Below are 24,555 nucleotides of genomic sequence, written 5' to 3'. Positions count from 1 at the left end.
GCAATGCGTTTTATTGCATACTTATTCTATAGTGCACCTTATTAAAGAATCTCAGGTTGTGCTTGTGCTGGAAACACAGTTTCTGTGGATTATTACTTGAAATTGGTTATCATGGTATACTGAAACACCTAAAGTTTTGAGAAAGAATTCACACTCGCAGATAATTAAGCATCAAGGTTGGTACAGTAAGTGTGGCTTTACCCCTAACATTGCAGCACTGACACATGATTGCTAAAAAAGTACAGAGTCTTAATACAGTATGTGCTTACCCCCCCCTCCTTTTTTTTCTTTTTTTTTTTTCATTTTCCAGATTGAGCACTCTTTTCACTATTTAGAAATTCAAACTGTAGAGAGCAAAAAGCCAAACCAGGTAAGACCTACTTTGTGTTTTTTCAGACTTGTGTTCGTTTGTGCACGTGCATGGATATATGAAGCTCTAACCTTTAAATATAACGCTGTTGCTGGTTTTATATTCCATTCTTTTGTCAGTTAATATAATGCACATGTTTGGTAAAATAATATGAGAGCTTATTGGTTGTCATTTTGTTGTATGCTCTGCATTTTCCAGCTCTGCCTAACCATAGACAACAAAGTGTACACATTCTATTCAGTTGATCCTGAGTCCAGTGATGTTGACCATATGATCATCCAGCTAGGAACTGCTGTAAAAAGCATTTTTCCACAAGTGCCTTTGGAGTAAGTTGCTTCCATTGTCTTAATTTTTTCTGGTGCTGTGTTTAGGCTGTAAAGTTGTGCTGACCTTTACCTCTTGTTAATGCAGATAAATGTTATTGCTTATTAATTTTGGGAAATTGGTCTACATCCTTCTTGCTGGGTAAACAATGTTGAATAAAAAGCTATTTGTTTTTAAACTTTCACACTTGCTGCAGATACTAACAATGCTTAAACTCTAGAACAAAAATTTGTGTACCTTTCTTTCAATATAACTGAGCTAATATTGAGTTATGTAATTTTATTTATTTATTTAATTATTTATTTTATTTATTTAGTTAGTTTAATAAAAGGTGGGTCTTATCATAGTAGTGTAATAGATCAGCACATGAAGCATGTTATGTAGTTTGTATCTTAGTAGGCATAATTACCAAAAGCCTAATGTGAAAGTTTTGTGACTATACAGGCTTCAAGATAGGTTAATAATGATAATAACTCCCATGTATTTGTGGTCTGAAACTTCCTATACATGTGAAGAACACATACATTTAAGATATGGTACTTCCTTTCGAATGACATGTAGGATAGTATTGCTAATCAGTTCTGCGGAATTTCGCATGGCGGCGGAAGGGTTACGATAGGGAAATTGACAACCACCTGTGTGTAGCACGAAGCCAGAAGGAAATCCATACGGATTTCTTAGAAAGAAAGCATCTTAGTTGCTGAAAAATAGGATAGCTTGTTCTATGTTAATCATCACTCACAATGTCTTGCACGAACCGTGTATATTGTTAAGTGATCATTGTTATTACAGATCTCTCAATACTTAGACAGTCATCAGCAAATAAATGTCTATTATAATGTATGACAATCTGCAGTTGTTGTAATGCCATTAATCTGCAAGGGGAGCAGTGGGGGACCCAGGACACTTACCTGATGCGCTCAAGATGTTGCTGCTAGACAGTCTGAGTGTGGCCCACCTATTTGTACAAATTGTTTTCATTTAGTAAATATGCAGGGATCCAGGACAATGGTTTTGACAAGCCGAAATGTCAGAGTTCGAATATTAAGCAGTCATGAGGTACGGTGTCTCATATTCCTGCACAAAGTTATGTGCCTTAATTTTAAAAAAAATTGTAGTTTCTGCTTGTTGCACATGAGCAGTATAATTTAAGCATTCCTGCTGAAAGTTGGTCAATGCATTCCTGTTTTATCATGATCCTCTAAAGGTTGATAATCAGACGAGTGGAAGCAGTACCAGCTGTGAGGCTTCAGCCAATGCTCGAGTTCAACCAGTCGGCCGAAGCCTCAGACCCAGGTCCATGTGGAAACTTCTCAGCTCAGTACATCTGCATGTGCGACTTCCATGGTCTTCCTTTCAGAGAAGACGTGGCATGGGTAAGTCTGCACTGAAAATGCGCTTACTTGTGTCACTTGTTATTCTTGAGACACTGTACTGCGTGATGTCCCGTCAAGATGAGAATAAAGGGACCTTGGAAATGTTTTTTTTTTCTAGATTTCATTTTGCATAGGCATTGATTTTTTTATGAGTGTGCGCCAATTAAATATGGTTGGGAATTCAGTTGTTTGAGAGTAGTACAATAATTTCGTATTTGAATGCAACAAAATCAAAACATGCAAGTACAGCAGTGCTCTAGGCTTTAGCCATACCAGCTGGTTATGTCACGAAAATAATAGGTGCTTATGCGGCATTGAAGACTATAAAATGAAAATGAAGGTTGTTGAGACAGCCTGGTGCAGTCATTGGTGGGACAGCCTGGTGGCGTCTCTCATAATCATATGGTGGTTTTGGGACGTTAAACCCCAGATATTATTATTATTATTGGTGCAGTCATTGCAGGCCACACCATCATCTTGTTGCAAAAAATAGTCTAATAAAACTCACTGCTGAGCTAGTTGGTACATAGTTAGATATATGACAAAGACGTAGACAAGGGAACAAGTGCAAGCACTTGTTCTCTCGTCTACATCTTTGTCCCGTGTTATTCCACTTTCATATAATTGTTGCAAAAAGCCATATGAATTCAAAGAGGGAAGATGAAAGGAACACTCATCCTTCAATGTAAGCAATGAGTGAGGAACAGTTTTTCCTGTAACAAGTGCAGGAAAGCGCAGATGAAGTAGTATGGAAAGAAACGAAAAAGCAAAACAGTGATTTTCAGCCTTAAAATTTTGCTTGCAGATTATAGCAATTTTTAGGTTCTTGACTATTTGAGGATGTACTAGAAAAATTTTACCAACGTACATGCTGTAAAAAAGCTGAAATTTCCATTCCTATTGAAGGTCGTGTCCTGTATGCTTGTCCTTTGCTCAAATGCAGACAAAGGACAAGTGCACAGGACAAAGGACTCTCGACTGGTTTATTATGAAGAAAAATACAAAAGAAGAAATCTGAGAACGTCATTGGACCACATGACACCTGCTCAAAATGATAAGAAGTGTTTTAGGCTTGTGCCCCTTAGTAGCCTTCCGCACAACAATTCTATATGAAATTGCCGCTTGTGCTGACAAGGTATTCATACCCGTGATCCCAAAGCCGCATCGACGGCTGGCTCATGCAGCCTTCATTTTTTCTTCTAATGTGAAAAGCATTGATTATTTCTCGGTCTAGCTGCTTTCTGTGCCTAGAAAGCACCATCATGTCTTCGAAATGGGGGCGGGGGTACAGCCGCACTCTTGGGAATGGTTGGCTAAATGTGAAGGTCTCGTTTTTGTAATGAGTGTTTTTCTCCCAGTCGTACATTCAGCCACCTTCCACTCTACCCTATAATATCTTCTGCAGCATGACAATGGGATTTGATACACTATGCCTACATTGCAATCAACAAACCTAGATACATGTTTGCTGCGGCATACATTTATAGATTCTTTTGACGAGTTTTTATTCACACGGGCACACATTCCAGCCAAATTATTCAGGGAGGAAGAGTTGACGTTCACTCCATATCACTTTGTGACATTTTTCATATGCTTTCACATGGTCTCAAAAATAATAGGTCTTTCTGGTACTGTATTATGTGTAAAAATTCAAAATATTGTTTTATTTGGTGGTGGTGCATGATCACCTGAACCTTTTAAGAGATGAAAAATTTGTGAACACGGGACTTTTCTGAAAAGAATTTTCTGAAAAGTTCACATTCTTTGTGGATCCAAGAAGAAAGTCAACTATTTAGCAGCCTCATTAACTTTGCAGTATGCACCCAGATTTTCGCAACGTACCACTCATTGTGTGGCCCGAGATACCATATGGGACTGGCTGACATGAATCAATGTGGTCAATTTATATTTTTTGTCGTGTTCCACAAGCACCAATCCAATCATTGTGATAGGCATGCCTAGGGTTCTTCGTTAAGGGGAGCCAAGTTTCACTAAAACAAGCTTCGTAGTGGATGCAGAAATGAAAATGGAGAGATGGTTGGTGTGCTTCTCACAACAGCTTTCATTCCCGGGTTTTCGGGGGTAAAGCTGGGAAGTAAACAGTTCTCGGCAGTAGTGTAGCCAGGGGGGTAATTTGTGAGGTCCACCTCCCCCCTGAAAACTTTTACATCTTTTGTATGTGTATATATACGCACACATACAAACACGCATAAACATATATAGAGAGAGTTTGGTCGTCCCTCCCGTCTTGAAAAAAAAAAAATTCTCACTACACCCTTGGCTCTTAGAATGTAGTATCAGGTGTCCTCGGCTGCCATTATCGTAAAAAAATTGTCAGTTCCACACTTGTGAAATCGGAGTAAACAGCCGAGCTGGCAAGCAAGCGCCACCACCTGGCGAATGCAGTTTTAGTTCTTTCTTCATCTTCTTCTTTCTTGAATGTTTCTTTCTTCCTTTATTTTCTTTTTATATTGCCCTCTCTCCTCCTTTCCCTCCTCCTAGCCCTCACTTCTCTTTCTCACCCCTCGCTATGCTGTACTGTGCATGGTTATGCGATGGTTTACCCTCTCACCTCCTCCTTTACCTCCTCTCCATTGCCCTCACCCTAACATCTGTCCTCACCCTCACTTCCCTTTCCCATCCCCTTGCTAAACTATACTATGCATGGCTATGCTATGTTAGGAGCTGCTTGGCACATACCCACTTTTGTGGCGCATACCCACCGAGTTTTCTATGAAAACGGCCTCTCTCCAAGCTTAAACAGCTCTGCTGTTAAAACATGCACAGCCATAACCTTGCATTTTAAACATGACATGACAGGTTTGACTGATCAAAGGCATGGAGCAGACCTAGCACCCCCCTTAGATGATAAGAAGGGGTGGCTGCTCTGCTGCCCCCTCCCCCGTGCGCTTGCCTTTGAGTGTGATCTATACGGTGGCCTGCTGCAGCTGGTGCACATATTAAGCACTACACAATAAAAATGATACAATAATGGTTCTATGTGTGTTCAAAGAATTGAAGCCACAAACTGTGACTGCAGAGTGTATTGTGACCTGCTGAAGCATAAAAAAATCAGAAGTGAGATAAAGTGTTTGTGTGTCGAGCCTACATTTTCACATGTGTTCTTGACTTGTGGCTTTAGAAATTGTCACTGACACTAGTGGCACAATGCACGACTTTTAGGCTAGCATGGGCTGAGGGCCTACAGCGCTCCATCACATTGTTTCTCTACTTTACACTGTTGAAAACTTTCTGTGCTCCTTGAGTCCAATCTGAATGTTTCAAGCCCATTTAATAGGTTGAATAGTCCAAAAAAAGTAACTTTTCAGTGCATGTATTTTTTTATAAACATTGATAACTGAATGTGTATGCTATGTTTTCTTTCAGGATGTAGACACTATATATTTGTCTCACGATACAAAAGAGCTGTCATTGTTAGACTTTGATCATTTAGAGGGCCGGTGAGTACACATCTTCCTTTTTTTTTGCCATGTTGTTTTTGATGCCATTTTAAAATTTGTCAGATCTTGTTAATAATCAAATGCTCTATGAAAAACTATGGATTTAAAAAAACTAATAACTCCTTGAAATTTTGATTACAAAATCATGCATTTAAAGCCTAGTTACATGAAGCAAGCAGTTTGCATTGATGGGAATGCTTCACGAATTGCATGGAGTTGCACCAAGTAAGAAATCATGTGTTATGTTCTGAATGGCTGCTTTTCACATCTATTTTACACCATGCCTGTGCAGAGGCCAGTGTCAGTAAGCCTTCAAAGCAACACTGCAAACTAAATTGCAATGCTTCTGAAACCAGAGCACAGCTAGTTGTTCAAGTGGCCAAGCCAAGCCAATTTTCAGTCTTTGAAGCCCTAATGAGGTGTTCAACGTATCAGCACCTGTAGTAGTGCCAGGGTATTAGGCTTTTTCATGGCCACCTTGGATGTTTGAATTGGCGGTGACTTTGGAGTGTACGAGCAACTGGTTGGTGTGGGTACCTCATACGGAGTCATACCTTACCTTGAAAAACATAAAGGAAGATTTTAATATGCATTGTGTGATGGGTATTTATAGTCTTGTTTATCTAGACTTGGTTAGAATTTTTAGAAACTTAAACATAAGAAGTGCAAGCCTCAGCCAGTATCATTCAGTTTTGTCTGTCAATATTTTGCGGTTTACCATACCATTATTTTCTTGCTTTGATGGTGCTTTGCAATATATTTATATCACTTACACATGGTGTGCTAATTTCATGGCGTGCTGTTTTTGCTATTGACAGCATTGGTTTTATATCTCGCTTCACGTTACATGAGTAGCTACTGCATGCGTGTACCTCATGTTTTATATCTCCTGTATGTAACCTCCTCAGACCCATAAATCATCCATCGACATAACTGCTCTCAAAGTCAATTCTCATTACCAAATTAGATGTTACAAGGATGAAACCCTTATTTTTTGTATCACAGCTATCACAGTTTAAATATCAATCAGGAATTCTTTAAAGACGTTAAAGATTATTGTGGTGACACATCATTGGTAGAGCAGAGCTTGATTTTGCGCTTGCTTGCTTGCTTTGTGTCATGTGGCACTTCCCATGTAGGCTAATGCAAAAGGTTCATACAAAGTAATTTTGCAGCATCAGCATTATTGTATCTATGCACGAAAGAAATATTGTCTTTGTTGCATAATTCTTCTGTTCTCTCTGAATTTACGGTACTGAGTCGTATCAGCGTGGCTACTATGTTGCTGAACTTGTTATATTAACATTTCTTTTATAGTCAATTTATGCAGCTTTCAAAATTGAACTTTTAATTTTTCACTGTGACTGCAGCAGATTCATTTCACTGTAATATTCACTGTAGATTTTGCTGTTAAAACTTAATTGAAATTTTTTTTCAAGTTCTGGTAATTTATTTGATATTAGTGACTCGTGTGATATTTCACTGTGACTTAGATGATTTCTCACGGTGCTTAGGGTAACTTATCACATGCAAAAGAAAAACTATTCTGAAAAGCTTGAGTGTTTGTGAATTGTGTTGACTTTGTTAGTGTTATTTTGTAAATGATGAATAAATAGTAAATGCAAATAACTACAGTAGACTCTCGATCAACTTGAAGGCACTGTGAAAACTTCATCTCATTGTAAGTTTAAACTATTGGAACTGCCCCCCCCCCCCCTCCTTACCCCACCTCTTCCTAAGAAAAGTGACAGCATGCCAGCTGCATTTCAAATATCTCTTGCTTCAAAACATTGAATAAACTAGTTGTGCAAAGATTCCTAAAATTCAAGCATTCCTAAGAGCAGTGGAGTGCTTGTTGCGCTCTGCACAGAGTGCATTATGTAATTCACAAAAGCCCAGAAAGCAAATTTCTGAACTCTGTTATGTAAACACTGGGTAAGATAAGAGGCATATTCTTAAGATTTTTCACTAAAAGGTGTGTCTCAGATAATACATTGTGCATTTCTTGCAGCAAATTATTTGTTTGCTAGACGTCGCACCCCTATTGTTTTTATAACCATGAAACGCGAAATATTGTTTACCCCTTTGTATTTGTACTTGTTTTCTTTCACTGAAGAGGAATTTATTGTTTTTCAGAGACCTGGTGCCAATCATATCTGCACTTTGTTACAATGCCTGGTTCACAAAGTTCAGAGCAAGCAATGTAAAACTGGTGAGTGATGTTTTTAACCTAAAGTGTTTTTTTTTTTTAACTGTAAGTTTAGCAAAGCCAATCAGTTTTGCTGCTACAGTTAGAAACTTTGCCAGCTCATCAGTTTTGAATTCAAGCATAAATTTTCATACTGAGTCATATTATTTGGACTTTGTTGACAAGTGACTTCATTTTCATTTGCATTGGAGAAATAGTACAGTAAATGTGTAAAGTAAGAAAAATCCTTCTTTATAACTCCTCATATATTTAGCAGACATGTATAGTTTTCTAATGATGCGTCACACATATTTTGAGCAACTTTTTGACCTTGAATACGAAGCTTCTTTTTTTTTAATCTTGTGATATTTGTTTTGTTGTTTCCTTTGTCATATATATAGTCACTGACTATGGCGCGCACGGCCTCGCTACTCTTAGCTGTACTGATTGCATTTGTCTCACGCCGTGTACTGATCCCACCGCTACACACGAGAGCCGGGCCCATCACTGCAAAGGGACGGCGAGCCCGCACACTCATCGAGGGAGACCCTAGGCGACACTCTCCAAATGGGTGTTTTATTTAACGGGACTTTGATACATTGGATTAGTTGTTTTACATAAAATATAATCGTAAGTGACATAATTATAAAGTACACCAATCTGAAAAGTACACTGCCTTTTAGGCACTCTGTTCTCTCAAACAGAGCAGAACGCCTAAATGTTTTACAATGAATTTTGTTTGAAAAGGTTATTTCAGGTTAGAAATCTATATACTTTGACTCGTACATTTTTATTGGGCCTTATTGGGCTAATAGACGTCACTGTTATTGTGAGAGAAAGTACTTGGTAGACAGCTTTCTAGGTGGCAATATAGAAGCTTTAAAGCAGCTTTTATCAAGTGGTACAGTGGACTTTACTGGTTGGCTCGTAACGATTGAATTTCAGGCTTCAGAAGCACTCGAACAAGTACTCCAGGTGATGAAACGTTCTGTGTCACTGGAGGAGTTGTACCTGGATAACACAGGCATTAAATGGTATGTTCCTATTCTCTCTCTCTTTGTCTTTTTATCAGTGAGACTTCTCTACTGTAAAGTTAACGGAGTAAGTTCCCTATATCTACTACTTTGTTAAAACCATTGTTTGATCTGATGGCCTGATAGGCTTGCTGGGATTGATTGGTGCAGTGTGTAATTGTGTGTTTATATGCTAGTATTCATAGACAAGTACTATCATATAAACTTCGAGTTTTTTATCACTGCAATTGAGCATTCCAAAAAAAGCTGGCAAGCCAAACTGAGAACATCAGAGCGGAACATACAGAATCGTTTGACTTCATCTGTGCAACACTTTATTGTGGCCACTCTATACTTGAATAAGGAACAGCATGTTCCGTGCACAGAGGGTAGAATTGAGCACTAGTTCAGTGTGCTGGTAAATCATGGGTGGTAGGTGGTATATGGAAATGGATGCTTGCTTGGCAGTTGCAGTTTGGCCAGATTGCTGCATTTCCAGTTGACCGGCAGATTCCAGAAGTTTAGAGCTGTAGCATTGGGCAAGTTATTAGTGGCATAATGTGCCAATTGGCATAAAGTGATCAGCTAAATGCATTCTGAACTAGAAAAATTCTGAAGTCATTTTCTGGAAGACAGTTGCACTGGCAAAACCATATTTTACATGTACAAACCTCATTAATTCAAACTCAGTTATTTCGAAGTCCCACTTAATTCGAACGATTTCTGCGGTCCCGTATTTTGCAATGTAAATTTGAGTGGATAATTTGAAGTGGAGGTCAGCACCAGCCTGGTTAATTCGAAAATTTTGGATGCCATGTGCCAATTCTTGATCTTGATTTCGCCTCAAATCCGCGGAAACGACGGCCATTAGGAGCCACAAGGCAATGCAGGGTAGTGATATTAATGAGTGACAGCTGAAGCACCCCAGCCTCACTGATGCCAGCGAAAAAAGAAAAAAAAAAAGCGTTCTCGTGGTCAGCTGAAATGTGGCCTGCGGAAGAGAAGACATGCTTCACTGCAACACAGTGGTGACACGTGGGAAGCATGTCGCATGCTTCTCTCAACGTCATGATTTATTCGTTCTTTCTGGGAAAAAAAATAATAAAGGATGGTCTGACCGAATTTGCGATATATTCAAACCTCCGACCTAAAATTTGCCAGAAAGAACGGGCGAATGGTCGCATCATGACGCGCCAATGCTGCGAGGGGTAAGTGACGTGCTGCCGGCACGTCACCACTGTGCTGCAGTGAAGCATGTCTTCATTTTCCGCAGGCGCGCATTTCAGCTGACCGTTTATCTTTTTTTTTTTTTTTCCTTTTTTTTTGCGCTGGTAGTAGCAAGGCCTGCCGTCTCTCCTGGTTTGCGGCAAAATTTGGACCGGGTACTGCTGGAAAACATAACCCTTGGAGCCGCAAACTAGCACGCACAGAAAATGACCACCTCTGATTACTTAAAAAAATTTAAAGTTCCTTGCATCCCGCTTGTTGTATGTTTCGTTAATTCGAAAACCCGCTTAATTTAAAGATTTTTTCCAGTCCCAGTGATTTGAATTAACGAGGTTTTACTGTATGGCTTTGTGGGGGTTATTTCAACAGAAATTAATATTTCTTTGCTATATGCATTAGTTCATTGCAATCTGGTTTGTTATGATCTTGATAAACATGTTGTTTATCAGCAGTACATTGTGCCTGAAAATGTTACACCCTGTCGGTGTGTGTTTTAGGGAATTTGCACACAAACTTTCCATGACCTTGATCGCCAACCCTAACTCGCCATTGAACTCGTTGGACCTTTCCAACAACTTGATAGAAGACAAAGGTATGTATGCATCTTTCTCTGTAAATTAGCATAAGTAAGACAGTGAAGCTGGTTCAATATGTGTAACTGCTTTTCTTGTTTAACAAGTAAACATACATTGATGGAGGTTTTTTTTTTTTTTTGCAGTCTGTTCTGATTAAATTAGTCATTCAGCAATCTGCTTTGGTATTGAGTGTTCCTTCTAGCTTCTGTCAAGCTTTATCAGCAAGCAGCACAATCTTACTTTATGATATCAGTGTCATTTTGCCGGAACTTTGAATGTGTACTGCATCAGCTGTTAATGTAAATAGGACACCACTTTTTACATGTCAGTACCTGTGCCTTCAGGACTTGAAAGGATCAGTGGTTAATGTAAGTTTTCTCATCATGCCAGTTATGTCACCGTTAATGCTCTGCGTAGTTTCCATCACTTGCTGAATGTTTCAAAAGATTGCTGCTGGCAGAAGAATTGAAGTAGGAAAGCTACAGCTTTTTGACTACTTTAGTGTGCAATAGAAAGAAAATAATTTGCTTGGGGACTACAAGCAGCACAAAAAATAATGACGGTTCTCATACATGGCTAGCAAGCAGCCTTGTCTTGTGTAGTGTGTTTACAGATTGTAAATTATCACTGTAGACTGGAACAGAGATGTGTGGCTGAAACATCGCACATGCCCATTCGATCATCTTTACATTTACATGCTGTTCTTGGAAAGCATCTTGTACAATCCGAAGTAATTAAGAGCAGAAATCATAGCAATGAATGTGCTGGCAAAGCGCGGAGCTGGTGTGGCACGATGGGATATTGTAACATCAGTGGTGAAGAATATAAAATGTGCAGGTTGTTCTAGAAATGGCATAGGCACAGTGGCGTGATGCATGATGCCACCAGAGTCTGATCCTGCTTAGGATGCTAAGATTGTGTAGGTAAGGAATGGATGCAAAATCATCAGCTTAGTGAGTAATGGTGCTTCTCCAATGGTTCTTAGTGAGGCCAAACATTAACCGCTGATGCTGCATGTTGTGTGTTTCCTGAAAAGTTGCAATCATTTGTGATGATTTTTAAAATTAACATGATTACCCTATGTGCCAGTAAAGACCATTACACATTGCACCACCCTTTTCTTTTTTTGGCACGCTGATGAGCTCAAGAGCACTGAGCACCAAATCCTATTTATTTGATCTTTGCACACATCTGTAGTGGTTTTAAAATTAACATTATTACCTGTGTGCCAGTAAGGACCATTGTACATTGCACCACTCCTAAAAAAAAGAGAAAAGCATGCGGCACTCTGATGAGCTCGGGATAATGAGTACCAAATGATGTTTATGTTGGCCAACAGAAAGCATTGATTGGTAGTTCTACAGTAAATTTTCTTTTTTTTTTTTGTCAATTCACTAATATTCTGAGTTTTATAAGGGGTTCATAAACATGCTTGGACATTCTGCATTGTTTCTCATTTCAAACACCTATATCACCATATTGCTGTGGTACTAGCTGTAGCAATAATTTAATTGATCATGAGATCACCTCCTTAGCATCTGACACATGGAGTCAGTTGATTTGTAATGTTGATTGCTTTCGACCTAAAGACGAGTAGAAAGGAGCATTGCTGTGGCATACAGCTTTGATACACACAATGCTAGGATGCAGTGGAGCAAGATTAAATGCTGAGGACTGCAAGAGTTTATGCTCTGTGCTATTTTTTGCACCCAGGGAGAGTTCAATACACAGGTTATTACGGTGGGCACTTGCATGCACTTTGTCCAAGCTTGTTTATGCCTTCTTTATTGAAGTGCATATTAGTAATCTCAGGTGTAGCATATTGCATTGAGTATTAAAGGGACTATAAACACATCTTCATGCAGTTTATGCCTGTTCTGAAGCCTTAAAGTTTGGTTTATTTTAACTATATCTATTTTAAACAGAAAAATAAAATTGGTGATTTTTATCCACCAAAGATAAATTTGGGGATTTCAGTTTTGAACATGGCTATGGCTAGCTGTCATAATGTTGCAGGTAATTAATGCAACTACTGCTAGATGTCAAAGAGGGCTGTCAGTGGTTGCTGCTCTCTGTTCACTAGCACGGATGAACACATGAATGACACTGAACACGGTTGAACACTTATGAGACTAAACAAGTGACAAGGGGGGTAATGTGGTCTTGCTTGTACAAATTCAGCGAAGGTGATGGTTGAGCACACGGAAGGACAGGGAAATTTTTTGTTCCCTATCTTTTCCTGCATTCAGTCGCCACCTTTACTGAACAAGTTAAGCACAATGCTCCACCTGCACTTTACCTGTTCAGTATCAGTGGTTAGTGTTTGTTGCCCTTCAAGTTGCTTTCTCATACTAGCTGAAAAAGAGATGGTCTTCCACGTCATGGAAGGGAAATTTAAACACCGTTTATATGGCTGCAATTATTCGGTGCATCATTTATTGCAAAAGAACAACAGCAGCCGCATGTGCTGCCGAATTGTGCATTGCTTGTTGTGTTGCCGCGCCTGTCCATTTCTCCACGGAGTTCAGCTGAAGGCTTTTGTTCTTTCTTGGCATCTGCAAAATCTTTATAGGTAGAGTAGAAGTGCTTTTGCACTAAAGGAATGTGAAAGAAAGCTGGCTATTGATAACTGAAATCAAAATCATCCCGACTGTCTACTGCAGTACTTTGTTCTACGATTTGTATTTCTTGTACATTTCATGCATTATCATTCATTGATATTGTTGTCAACACAATTGTTCACAAGGCTTTTGAATTCTAATCAGCAAGGAGCGTTACATGATTGACAAGATCTTGTAAGCCACTGGCTTGAGTTGGAGCTCTCATCAACAGATTTTGAGCTTGGACTTGGATATTGAATGTAAAAATTACAAATTGACTCAGGGTTTCTTTGAGTTCTCGTCACTGGCAATGAAAGTTACGTGTTATGGCTATGATTCTGAAACAAAACAACTTCAAGCCAGTGGAAGATGACCAGTTTCAAAAGAGTCAACAAAACGCTAAAAGTTCGCCTAAGTTTGAAAATAGTCATTTCTTATTTATTTTTGAACCTGCCTGCATTGTTTATGAAAATTTCTTCCTTGACAGAATGTGAATCAGAAATTTTACTTAGAGGTGTTAAGGCAACTGAGCATGTTTGTGTGTGTGAAGGAAATGCCCAGAACTTCTCAGCAGTTAAGGGAGGTGGGTGTGTAGGAAGGAGATTTGCAACTGTGGATGCCCTGAAAGAATCAGAAAGGAACTCAACAGCTTCTACGTTGGAGATTTCCAGAGGTGCTTTAATAATGGCACAAAATGCTGGACAGGTGCATTATTGTAAATGATTCTTTTAAGGGAATTAAGTGTTTTCCCTTTTTATACACATGCACGTGCGCGCGCACACACACACACACGCACACACACAAACACACACAGGAAGGTATATTTGACATGATGTACATTTTCGCGCACTTTATTCCGGCATTTTGGCTGTGGGAGGGGGCTGCATTTGGGTATACAGAGCATAAGAACTCATGCACTTTTATATGCTAAACATTGGGGGCCCCCAAACACGTGTTAAAGGGGCCCTGCAACACTTTTTCAAGTAATCGTTGAATGGCTTCATTAAAAGATTTTATTGCCTGACGAATCGACTGCCGCAAAAGTTTTTAGTATCCGTCAAGTACGAGCAGAGTTACAGGGATTTGTCGCATGCTTAAAGTGCTTTCCGTCTCCTTTCCTACCAGCGAGCACACTGAAAGTTGCGCAGGTAGGGTGATGACAAGGGGGCAAGAAGATGTGTCCGTTCGTCCGCACGCATCATGAACTTGAGCACTTTTTTCTTTTTTCCCTTCGAACACTTGGCTTGCTTCCGGTTTGATCGCGCACTCAGGCACATGGTGACATCCTGCAGAAGCCAGGGTAACTATGAAAGTCACGATGCTCAAATCAGCAAATGGCCGCGGACTTAAAGTTTATGGCACGGTCATTTGGGTTGATGACATCATTTGTTAAGAGAAGAGGGAACGATTCCTAGCTGACTTTGAGAACTAATTGTAAATTCCAGGCAGCGTGCTGCGCTATATTGTTTGGCTTGCATGTTCTCAGGAGCCTCGACTACCGATCAGCAGCATTTTCTGACCATGCTGAAAAATTGTTGCAGGGCCCCTTTAACACCTAATCACAAAGAAAATTGCATATTAGCACGAAGAAGTTTTTCGTTGATCAAAAGAACACCACTGGCATTGTGTGGTATGACTGAGTCGGCGAAAAATGATAGTGCAGTAAGAAGGTGTAATGGGAAAGAGCATGCATTATATATATATGTATATGGGGGGGGGGGGTTATTTACCCTTTTATGTCTTTTATCATTGGTAGTGAGTGTTCTATAAATGTGGGCTTGCTGTTTATAGTTCCTTTAACTGAACAAAACAGTTCAAAAGGGATTATTGGCAAGCGCAGTTTAATCATATTTGTAGTATGTTCTGTATGATTAGTGTTTTGTTTGTCACACAGATGTTTTGTATACACTTGTTCCTTTGTGTACAGGGCTGAATAGTCTGTGTGGGATCATTGCCAAAATTACTCAAGGTCTGATATTCCAGTTCCTGTGTATGCATGTTTTACCCTGATGTATATTTGTATGTTAGCATAATGCTTTCGCAAATATAACGCTTGCACGTTTTTGTCTGTGTCATTTTGCTGTGTTTTAACCATCCTGAAGCTAGTTAGTGCCTTCTGTGCAGTAGCCATGTTTTGGTGGTGCACGTGCTATTTTTGCTTATCTTTTTGTTGTAAGTGCATCTGTTGTATGCATGACCTCCAAGTTTTCTTTTTCTTCTTTTTTTTCCCTCTATGTTTGTTAGCATGATTAAGAGTTCACTTTATAACATACCTGTTGACTTAAATGTGCCAGAAAATATTTTTGCCCCACCTCTGTGCATGATATGGACAGAAAAGCTAGCAGTTGGTCAAAACCTTTTGACTAAAGGGTTATCACAGCATTCTTTGTTAAAAACACCGTTTGTAATTTAAAATTGTGATAGAACCCTTATGAAACAACATTTAAGTGACTATGCATGCTTAATGACATTTTTATGCTATGACTGTATAAAAATGCCATACAGTAAATATGTTTTAAAAAAAAGAGGGTAGCTGTAGTTGTAGTCAGTGTTGGCATGAGGGTCCTTATGTACGATTGCTAAATGTGGACATCGGTCTTATAATTTCTGTTTTGTATACACTTGTATACACTTTTGGTCACTTCCACCTCGTCATTGAAAATTTCTTGCGACCATGGCAGACTGTAACATCAAAGCTATTGCTTCTAAGGTTCCTAAAATGAAGAATTATTATTGAATAGCAGAGCTGTGTCTAGCATGTAGAAACTTGCTACCCTGCCAGAAGTGTGTGCTGTTGCTTTGTTTGCTAGATGAGTTTTGGTGCAAGGTGCAGTGACAATACAAGGTATTGTGATGCTTTACCACTGGCCATGTAAAAGTTAGTTTAAAAAGTTTTTTCCAAGGAAGGACACTCTCTTGTACGTCATGTAGTGTGCACACAGATTCATTTGGTTGCAGCAGTGCACTACATGCTACCACAGCTGCCTCCGGTCACTGTGAACAAAGCTGGCATTTCGGCCCGTATTCACAAACCAACCTTGTTCTTATCTTGCGTTTTCCTTGTCCGTATTGTGCCTTTAGTGCATTTGATAAACAAGGTAGGGCAGTATTCACAGATAAATCTTCTAGTTTTTTTTTACCCTGTTACCATTCTTGTGCCCTTATAATGCACGTAGAGTGCACAGAAAGTTAAGGAAAACACAAGATATATATAAGGATAAAGTGGGTTTGTGAATACGGGTCTTTTTAACATCTTTATGGAAGCAAACACCATAGATGTGAAATAAAAAATTCACTAAGCAAGTTGGTGAACACGAGAGGATCGGGATTTCTCTGTGTTGCAGCATTTACATGGTAGTGCTCATGGGAAGCACGCAGCATAGGGACACAGTGTACAGTATGGTTCACTGTTAAAAGGAACACCCGAATGTGTGCCTGTTGTATGTCTGCTCACCTAAGTACAAGTGGCTGTAGATACAGTGTCCGTGCACTGTACAGTTGTGTCAGAACTACTGCACAAGTTCAGAACAACTGTGCACTGCACAGTTGTTCTGAAGTAAATCAGAACCACCATACACAAGTTCAAGGTAACAGTGCTCTTGTGAGAGAGCAAAATCCGGGCATGCTCTGCACACAAGTGTTTCCTTTAACAGTGGACTCCTCTGTACATGCTCCTCTTATGGAGTCCCCTCCGTGGGTATCTTCACGTTGTCACTTGATGCAGACCAACTGATAGCATTTTGCTAGTTGTTGCATTATGAACTTTGGCCTGGCTAGGATTATGAAGCTACTTGTGCTCTTCAGGCATTTGCGGGGCATTTTTTAAAAATGGCATTTGTAACAAGCGGTCATATAAGGATGGCTACAGGCTATGTGTGACCTGTTGTTATGCAATCAAGACTTTCTTTTTCATTTTTTGCCAAGTCTAACTGGTTTATTGAGATGTGCAAGTGCCCACATGAATATGTAGGGCATAATTATTGACTTCCTGGTACCCTTCTTTCAAGCTACAGCTTTCCATCTTAGTATTCAACATTGTTTTCGCTGTGTGATCATTTGTTACTCAATCAAGACTTTGACTCGATTTTCTTTGTTTTTGCCAATCCAAACTGGTTCACTGTGGTGTGTTCTGCAAAGCTACAGCTTTCCGTCTTAATATTCCACTGGTTTTTGTGATGTTTTACCTACTAGGTGTTTACATTGTTCTCCAGGTCAGGCTTTATGAATTAAGTGGTTTTGATGAGTATGTTTTTCCTTAATCTTTTGATGCAGCCTTTTAAGTCGGGAATTATGACTGTGGATGTAATTTAGCCATAGGATGATGGTCAGGTGCAGTGCTTGCACCTTTTGCACCTTTAGTTTCTGGTCACTATCCGCATGCACTTACAATAGAAATTAATGGCACCATGCACATGCGAGAACTGTACACGCACATTACCATTGCGGGAAGTCATTGCCACCCCATTTACATTTACATTTTCTTGTTCTGAAATGTTGTATTGGGCAGTGTGCTTCAAAGCAACACTGCTGTAGCTTGTGATCATCGGAACCCATCATCTTTTAAAGGGCCCCTCACCAGGTGACGTAACGAATTTTAGTTAGACATTGGAAGTTGTTGCGAGCCCAATAAGGAGCATTATGCCACAAGAATTTTTCTAATCGGTCTGTTAGAAGCTGAGAAAAACAATAATTTGTAGCGGCGCGAAACCATGATGCGAGGAGGCGAGCTGCAAACCCTTGCCGCTCGCCCCGTGTAGCCTTCGCAAGCCAAATCCCTTCCCTGCCCTCTTCGGCACGCGAGCAGGAGGATCACATAACGCATACACATGAACACGTCATGCGCACACAATTTCACCGAGCGCATGACGTGCCCGAACCAGCCCGAGCCCCCAAGACACGAGCGGTGTTGTGGCGGCGTTCTTTGCGCTTCATCTCTGCAAGTTATGCCGAATGCGCTTTCACCGATCACTTGGCTTTCAACCTATTACTGAGCACGAAAGCTGCGACATTTGTACGGACGCAAGACTAGTGGTGTGCCGCATGAACATCTGGTTAGACACAGTAGGATAAATGAGCCTAATGAGCACTGGAACATTAGAGAGTTTGAGAACTGGGGACCCAAGACGTTGGGCAGCCTGCTCTTGCGTTCGGATGATCAGCAGAGTTTGAGAATTGGGCCAATGCAGGCTGCGTTGGGTCAAGCGCGCGGAGCGCCACGCGTGAAGAAATTTAAAATCATGTGAGACGCAGGCCATACTGCGCCGTGGCCCATGCTGCGTCTGTGTCTTCTCGCTGGTGACCCAAGACGCCTTGGGGCCCCACGCTAGTTTTCAATTTTTGCGTCTCGGGTTAATGCGAGCGCAAGAGCCCAAGAGTGGCTTGGGTACTGCGCATGCACCCTGGCAGCTCGCAAGCTTCTTGGGTCCCCAAGCTCCTTGGGGCCCCAATTCTCAAACTCTCTATTAAGTTTCGTTGTAAGGGGTGTAGCCTGCACGATGCGCAAAGCGCGACAACACAAACGCGTGCGAAATGGAGGTAGATTAGTCTCGAATCTCGCTGCGATTCGCAGTAAAAATTAAAAAAGACAACGCACACATTCCGTTTGTGTGTTTTATTATTACTCTCAAGTTTTATTCATCTATTCAAGCAACAAATTACACAAACTACACGTCGTGTCAAAGATTTATCGCAGTGTCACGTGCTACTGTTGGCGACACCAGAGCACAGTCGTCTGCGTAGAGGACCGACATCATAGCACTACCATCTACGTAGGGCCATTCCCTCATGTACATCATCCCCTCATTCTCTGGGTGCGCGGCCGCGAGAAGAAGGGCAAGCAGTGTTCAGCTTGAAATTTGACCCATTTCTACGGTGCGTAGCCTTGCAAATTTTGGCAGACGTGATCGTGAAAGCCCAGTGTACGCATTGCGCTCGTCAGCTCAAAATTGTCAAACCTGGTGAGGGGCCCTTTAAATGCGGAAGAAAGAACTACGTGAAAGGTAGTATATTAATGTTGCAAGTGATGTTTTCATTGGGGCTTTAGAAACCTTGTATTGGTTCTGTAGCTGTAGCGTTAATAATTGAAAGTTTACCCAAGTAATCAGCTCTAAATACAATAACAAATAAAGCACAATGTCCCTTTAAAAGATTGCAAGTAATGTAGAGTTCATTTCGTCCATACAGAAGGCTTCACTTTATGTTACAACTAGCTCCGCACTAGTAGGAATACCCTGTTAGCATGCATAGAAATGTGCATGCATGCAAAGCATGAACACTGAGGGGTTTTTTTTTTCATTATTTTTTTTACCCCCCGGTGACTTGTGGCTCACTTGTAACAATACCTAGCTTGCTTACTACAATTAGTGAATGTTGCACAAGTTGCAGTGTATGTCAGCTACTGAACAAAGTCTCACTAATTAACAATGTAATTATTCATTTTAGGGCCACTGTTCAATTCGTGAAATTGAAGTGAATCATAATGAAGCCGCATCAGTTTAACAAAATTTGTGCTTAGAACAGAGTTTTACGTAACGCAATAGAAGTAATCGATTACTTGTGATCAACTACATTTCCTAAGTAATCGATTACTTGTAATCAATTGCATTTTCTTGTAATTTTGTAATATAATCTATTACTTTTTGAAACTGTAGCGTTCTTGGTAATTCAATTACATTTTTATGTAATTGGTTACTGGTAATCAATTACTTTTTCTTTTCCAAAATCAAGTTGTACCCAGTCTTCTACAGCATTTCCTGTCCCCGAAAAATATGCAACCGCTCTCTAGGGACCCTCCATCCTGTCAGACGGAGGGTCGCTAGAGAGCCTATTTTTTCATCTTTTCCTTGGCCTTACCTGCAATGCCTTACTCGAGCGCCAGCAACAGCAAAGCACGACGCTTCATAGAGGACATGGACACTAGCATCGAAGCACTGTGCAACTACGAGCCGGTGCACAAGGTGTTCCTACATTATAATATCGCCCTTCTCTCCGTCTCATGCATTGAGAGAGTGCTCAGTGCAGCAGCTGAGCTCTTAACGATGAAGTGTAGAAGAATCATCCACCACAATATTGAAAAACAACTCCTGTTGAAAGTTACCAACATGTGACACTATATCACACAAGCCACAGTAACCCTTCCAGCTAGCACGCAAGCCTCCAGCCTTCTCTCTATCATGCAAACCACAGTAGTTCGTTGTAGTTTGAGTAAGGTTGTGTTATTGTGTTACGGCAATAAAACTTTGAAGGAAAGTAATGCAAAAGTAATTGATTACATTTTAAAGTAAGTAATTGTAATTGTAATCGGTTACTTATTTTCTGTAACGTGTACAAGTCTGGCCTAGGATCATATTTAACTTTGTCATAAAAATGTGTGGCAAAATGCAGGGTAATTCCCTTGAATACTTACCCGAATTGCTGATTTGCAACTAGAGCAACAATAGCAGAAAAGTTGACCTCTCGTGACCCTAAAAAAGTTGGAACAAAAGTCCACAAATAAAAAAGAAACCTAAGAAGGTAGTATGGTTCAATATATAGGATAATGAGGATTAAGTGAAGTAAAGAAAATGTCTAGTTATGGCAAATTCCATTGAGAGAACAGGAGTAGGGGTGTAGTGCAGTGAGGATTGGGGGGTAGAGCACTGAGATTGGGGCCACTCGATCTGCCACTGAAATGCAGCATGTATCCGGAGAGCAGGTGAAAGGGTAAGAGTGAGGAGAAATATACCGTGTGATCAGACCATTTAAAGCCCTAGCATTCTCTGTGGGACAGCAGCACAATACGCGTGAAATTTGGCGGTCGCATATGCGCCATCACAATATGGCCAATATCAGTTGTGTCAAACTATGCATGGTTGCTACCATTGCTGCCGTGCTCGCCGGCTTGAGCAAAATCAAAACAAATAAGGAGAATGTGACCTTTAAAAGTCACGTGACTCTCTTCGTACTCCGCCTACTCCACTTTTCAAGCGAGAGCACTTCAAACTGGTCCCGTCTGCTCTTGGCGCAGCAAAAGCGCTCTTGCTGTGCCACTGGATGATAGTGCTCCTACTCCTGTTCGACCACTGAAACACGCTGGCTCTGAAGAGAGCACTTTCAGCATGCTTTTAAGTGCCCTTGTTCTCCCAATGGAATTCACCATTAGCCCTGTGGGTAGCTAATTAAAGCCTAATTAAAAGATCCACTTACACCTTGAAAGCACATAAAATTGCCTGTAGGTTTGCCATAATTGAGCATAGGAAATTGACGTTTGGCAGTTACGTAGTACCTGTGTGTTGAACTAGGAAGAATGTACTTATCACGTGTAACACTTAATTAGTATGAGTTGAGGGTATCGTTAGGCTGCAGAATGCCTATAGCTTTGATGCAAATAGGGCTAAGAAGGCAGAGTTTAGGGTGTATGTATATGTACAACAGTAGACTACGGTAGTGTACTGAATTGTTCATCTCAGTTGAAGGTAAAGGAAAGGGTGACACGACTCGTGCCACTCTCTCGGCTCTTTTGGCAGCGCTTGCATCATGTGAGCGCGTGCGCTAACTGGCGTCGTCTACACCCGAGTACGCTCTGCTGCGTTTTCATCAAATCCGCATAGCGTGCGCTTCTCGCTGTGCTATTGTGACAGCGCTCGCATCGTGCCCGCCTCTCTTTCCTCCGCTACTCTCCTCTCGTTCATTGTTCGCCTGTGCCGACGCGTTTGAACTCATCAGCACTCGTCTGGCCAGATCTGGTAGGAGTGAGGTGTGTGCGAGCTTGCGCTCCCTCCGTTCACATACAATGGAGGTGGATAATGGTCAACAACGAGGTCCTAGTGGACTATATGCATTCACACAGTCCATAAGTTTGCATAAAAGGTCCTCAAAGTTTACCGAAACTATACATTCCACGCAGAGTTGCTATCACATGAAGTTAAACCAGCTTGCGCCATTACGTCCCTTCAGCGCAACCAAGGACACCTGCAATTCTTTTTTTACAGTTCTGGTAACTGTTAGCTAAAATGTTCATGCATTTCACCACACCTGTGCATGTGTATGGTACCTTGAAGCATGTTTGCATGTCCTGCAATCTTGTGTAGCTGTGCATTGCATTCATCTGGCTGATTTAGTTGTGGCTTGTTGTTTTCAGGAAGCTGTGCATTATTTTCACAATTGTATTTGAACTTGTACACTGTTATGATCAACTTAATTGTCGGCAAAAATAAGTCATTTCGATTCTGTTATAGTTCAATAGTGATGTTTGAATATTGAAGAAGATACTATAATATAACATATTGCTTCAACTGGGATTCAATGTGAGCGGCAGTTGCATGTTTGTCTTTGCTATAAGTTAAAATGCTCTTGAAATTATGTATGATCTTGTGCAGGATTTCCAAACGAGCAGTTCATTAGTAATAATAATAATCATGTAATGTTAAAAGGTGTCTTCTCTCTAGTTGTCCTGTATGACACACCTATACTGGATATGTGGTGTATTTACTATGGTAGAGGTAGTGTGTGCTTGTGTAAGTGGATCTGCGATTCAGCTTCCCATTGCTTGTGTTGCCGTGTCTGTTGCCTTGGTTGCTGCTTTTTGCTACTGCTCATGCTGCTACACATAACGTGCTTGTACAGTACTGTACTCCTATTAAGATATAGTGTCTGCGTTTTTTACCTGCATTAACTACTATAGCCGTCTCTGCTGAATTTCTTCTTCCAGGAGTCGGGCAGCTTTGTGTGCCACTGGGAAAGCTGCATAAGGGACTGAGCTACCTGAACCTTGCCCACACAGGAATCACTGCCAAGGGTGTTAACACACTTGCACATGCACTTTCTTTGAACCGTTCCATGCCCTCCAACCTCACATACCTCAATCTCAGTGATAATGTCTTCAAGGATGACATAAATGTGAGTTTTCTGTAACTTTTATCACTCATGCAATTTGCCGCCGTCAGACGAGAAAAAAAAAAACTTTTTAATCTTTTTATTTTTTTTCAGAACCTGTACAACTACTTGGCTCAACCAAACTCTCTCGTCCACCTAGATCTATCTGGCACTGAATGTGCCCTGGAAACTGTAAGCAGCATGCAAAGTCCTGGCACTTCTTGTTTTTCATTTCCATTTTTGCAGTATTCATTTGTTCGCACACAGTGCAGCGGCATACCGCTTTGTCGCCAAAAAATACCTTAGCAGCTGGCATGACGGCAATGTCGCATCAATGTGTATACAGTCAAACCTGACTACCGTAATATCTCGAGCAATTGCCCCTGCCCGAGCAAGCGCCCCCTTCCCCTTTTCAGGAGATTTGAAATATGTGCCAATGACCGAGCAAGCGTCCCCCTCCCTCCCCTCCCTTCATTTTTTTTCAACCTCTCCTCTGTTACAGAATCCTGCAGCAGCAGTTCCTAGTAACCCGAGTTCTGAGAGTCTTTGCACAATTTCTTAGTACTTTTACTGCATGGTGCCTCAGGGGTGCATTCTGAGTTGTCACAAATTGTCGGTACATTTGAAGAAAGCCTTCACCCCTTGTCATAACGTATGAAATTTCACATGAGGATTCCCTCCGGTTCAGTAAAAACAGTAAATGGATGGGTATTCAATAAAGCATTTCATTTGAAGCACAGGTGTGCATTCATCTTAGAGGCTCTTCCACCACAATCTTGAATTTTTGTCCACGACCGAGCAAGGGCCCCCCCTCCAAATCTTGTCCAATTATCTTTCACCACAAAGTAGCTGACTGGGCTAGTTGGTTGTTCATTCTTAAAATAAACAGTGCAAAAAATGGACGGTCCGTTTTTTGTGCTGTTTATTTCAAGACTTTCACCACAGGGGCGGCCCTTGCTCGGGATTTTACAGTATGTCGAGCTTGGTTAAATTGAATTATCCCTTATTTCAAGCTATATTCGAACACAGCAATTCTTTAACATTAACACATTGGAAAATATATATGGCTACATCGAACAAAGATAGCCAGAACACTTCATACATCGAACATCAGGTAGTGTGAAACGTCCCAAGAAGTTGGCTTTCCCTTACAAGAAGTTGGCTTTTTCTCACAAAAGGGGTCTTTCCCACATGCATTTGGGAGCGCGAGTGGTGTGGTTAGCAGGGTGGTAGTTTCTACTCGCATGGAGCGAGTAGAAACTACCACTTTCCATCATGTGCTTTCTCCCATGGACTCCTCATTCTCGCACCCGTCGGCCCGTTGTACACAGTTGCCATTCGTTTCTCCACTCCCTTTGTTAAAAAGACACTAAAAGCAAATAACAATTTATCAAAGTGAAAGGTCAGTGTTTGAGAATGTCTAAAACGTCAATATTACCAACAGCAGTGCTCTACTTATAGAGCAATTAAGGTAAATATAAAACATGATATGCGCCACCAGTGGGACATTTTGGAATGAGCCCGATGACGTCAAGAGTCCCAAGTACAGTTAATCACTAGTGCTCAAAC

The 24,555-nt window shown here is 40.8% G+C and overlaps 1 protein-coding gene across 5 annotated transcripts in view; it reads left to right on the top strand.

The window, feature by feature from the left end:
- LOC119374584 (F-actin-uncapping protein LRRC16A) overlaps positions 1–24,555 on the top strand; it is a 127,994-nt gene that overhangs the window by 14,375 nt on the left and 89,064 nt on the right. For 3 of the 5 annotated variants that reach the window (XM_037644750.2, XM_037644766.2, XM_037644756.2), the window contains exons 4-13: positions 311–370; positions 569–696; positions 1,902–2,070; positions 5,458–5,531; positions 7,668–7,743; positions 8,665–8,753; positions 10,457–10,551; positions 15,062–15,103; positions 22,823–23,010; positions 23,101–23,178. In XM_037644750.2, the coding sequence (XP_037500678.1) occupies positions 311–370; positions 569–696; positions 1,902–2,070; positions 5,458–5,531; positions 7,668–7,743; positions 8,665–8,753; positions 10,457–10,551; positions 15,062–15,103; positions 22,823–23,010; positions 23,101–23,178 (999 nt within the window). The remainder of the gene's footprint in view (positions 1–310; positions 371–568; positions 697–1,901; positions 2,071–5,457; positions 5,532–7,667; positions 7,744–8,664; positions 8,754–10,456; positions 10,552–15,061; positions 15,104–22,822; positions 23,011–23,100; positions 23,179–24,555) is intronic. The other 2 variants (XM_037644777.2, XM_037644773.2) reach the window with 1 other exon arrangement.

The sequence above is a fragment of the Rhipicephalus sanguineus genome, chromosome 1 (genome assembly GCF_013339695.2).
Source record: "Rhipicephalus sanguineus isolate Rsan-2018 chromosome 1, BIME_Rsan_1.4, whole genome shotgun sequence".
NCBI lineage: Eukaryota > Metazoa > Arthropoda > Arachnida > Ixodida > Ixodidae > Rhipicephalus > Rhipicephalus sanguineus.
The sequence above is the reverse complement of the archived record's forward strand: the minus strand, read 5'-3'. Positions and strand labels throughout refer to the sequence as shown.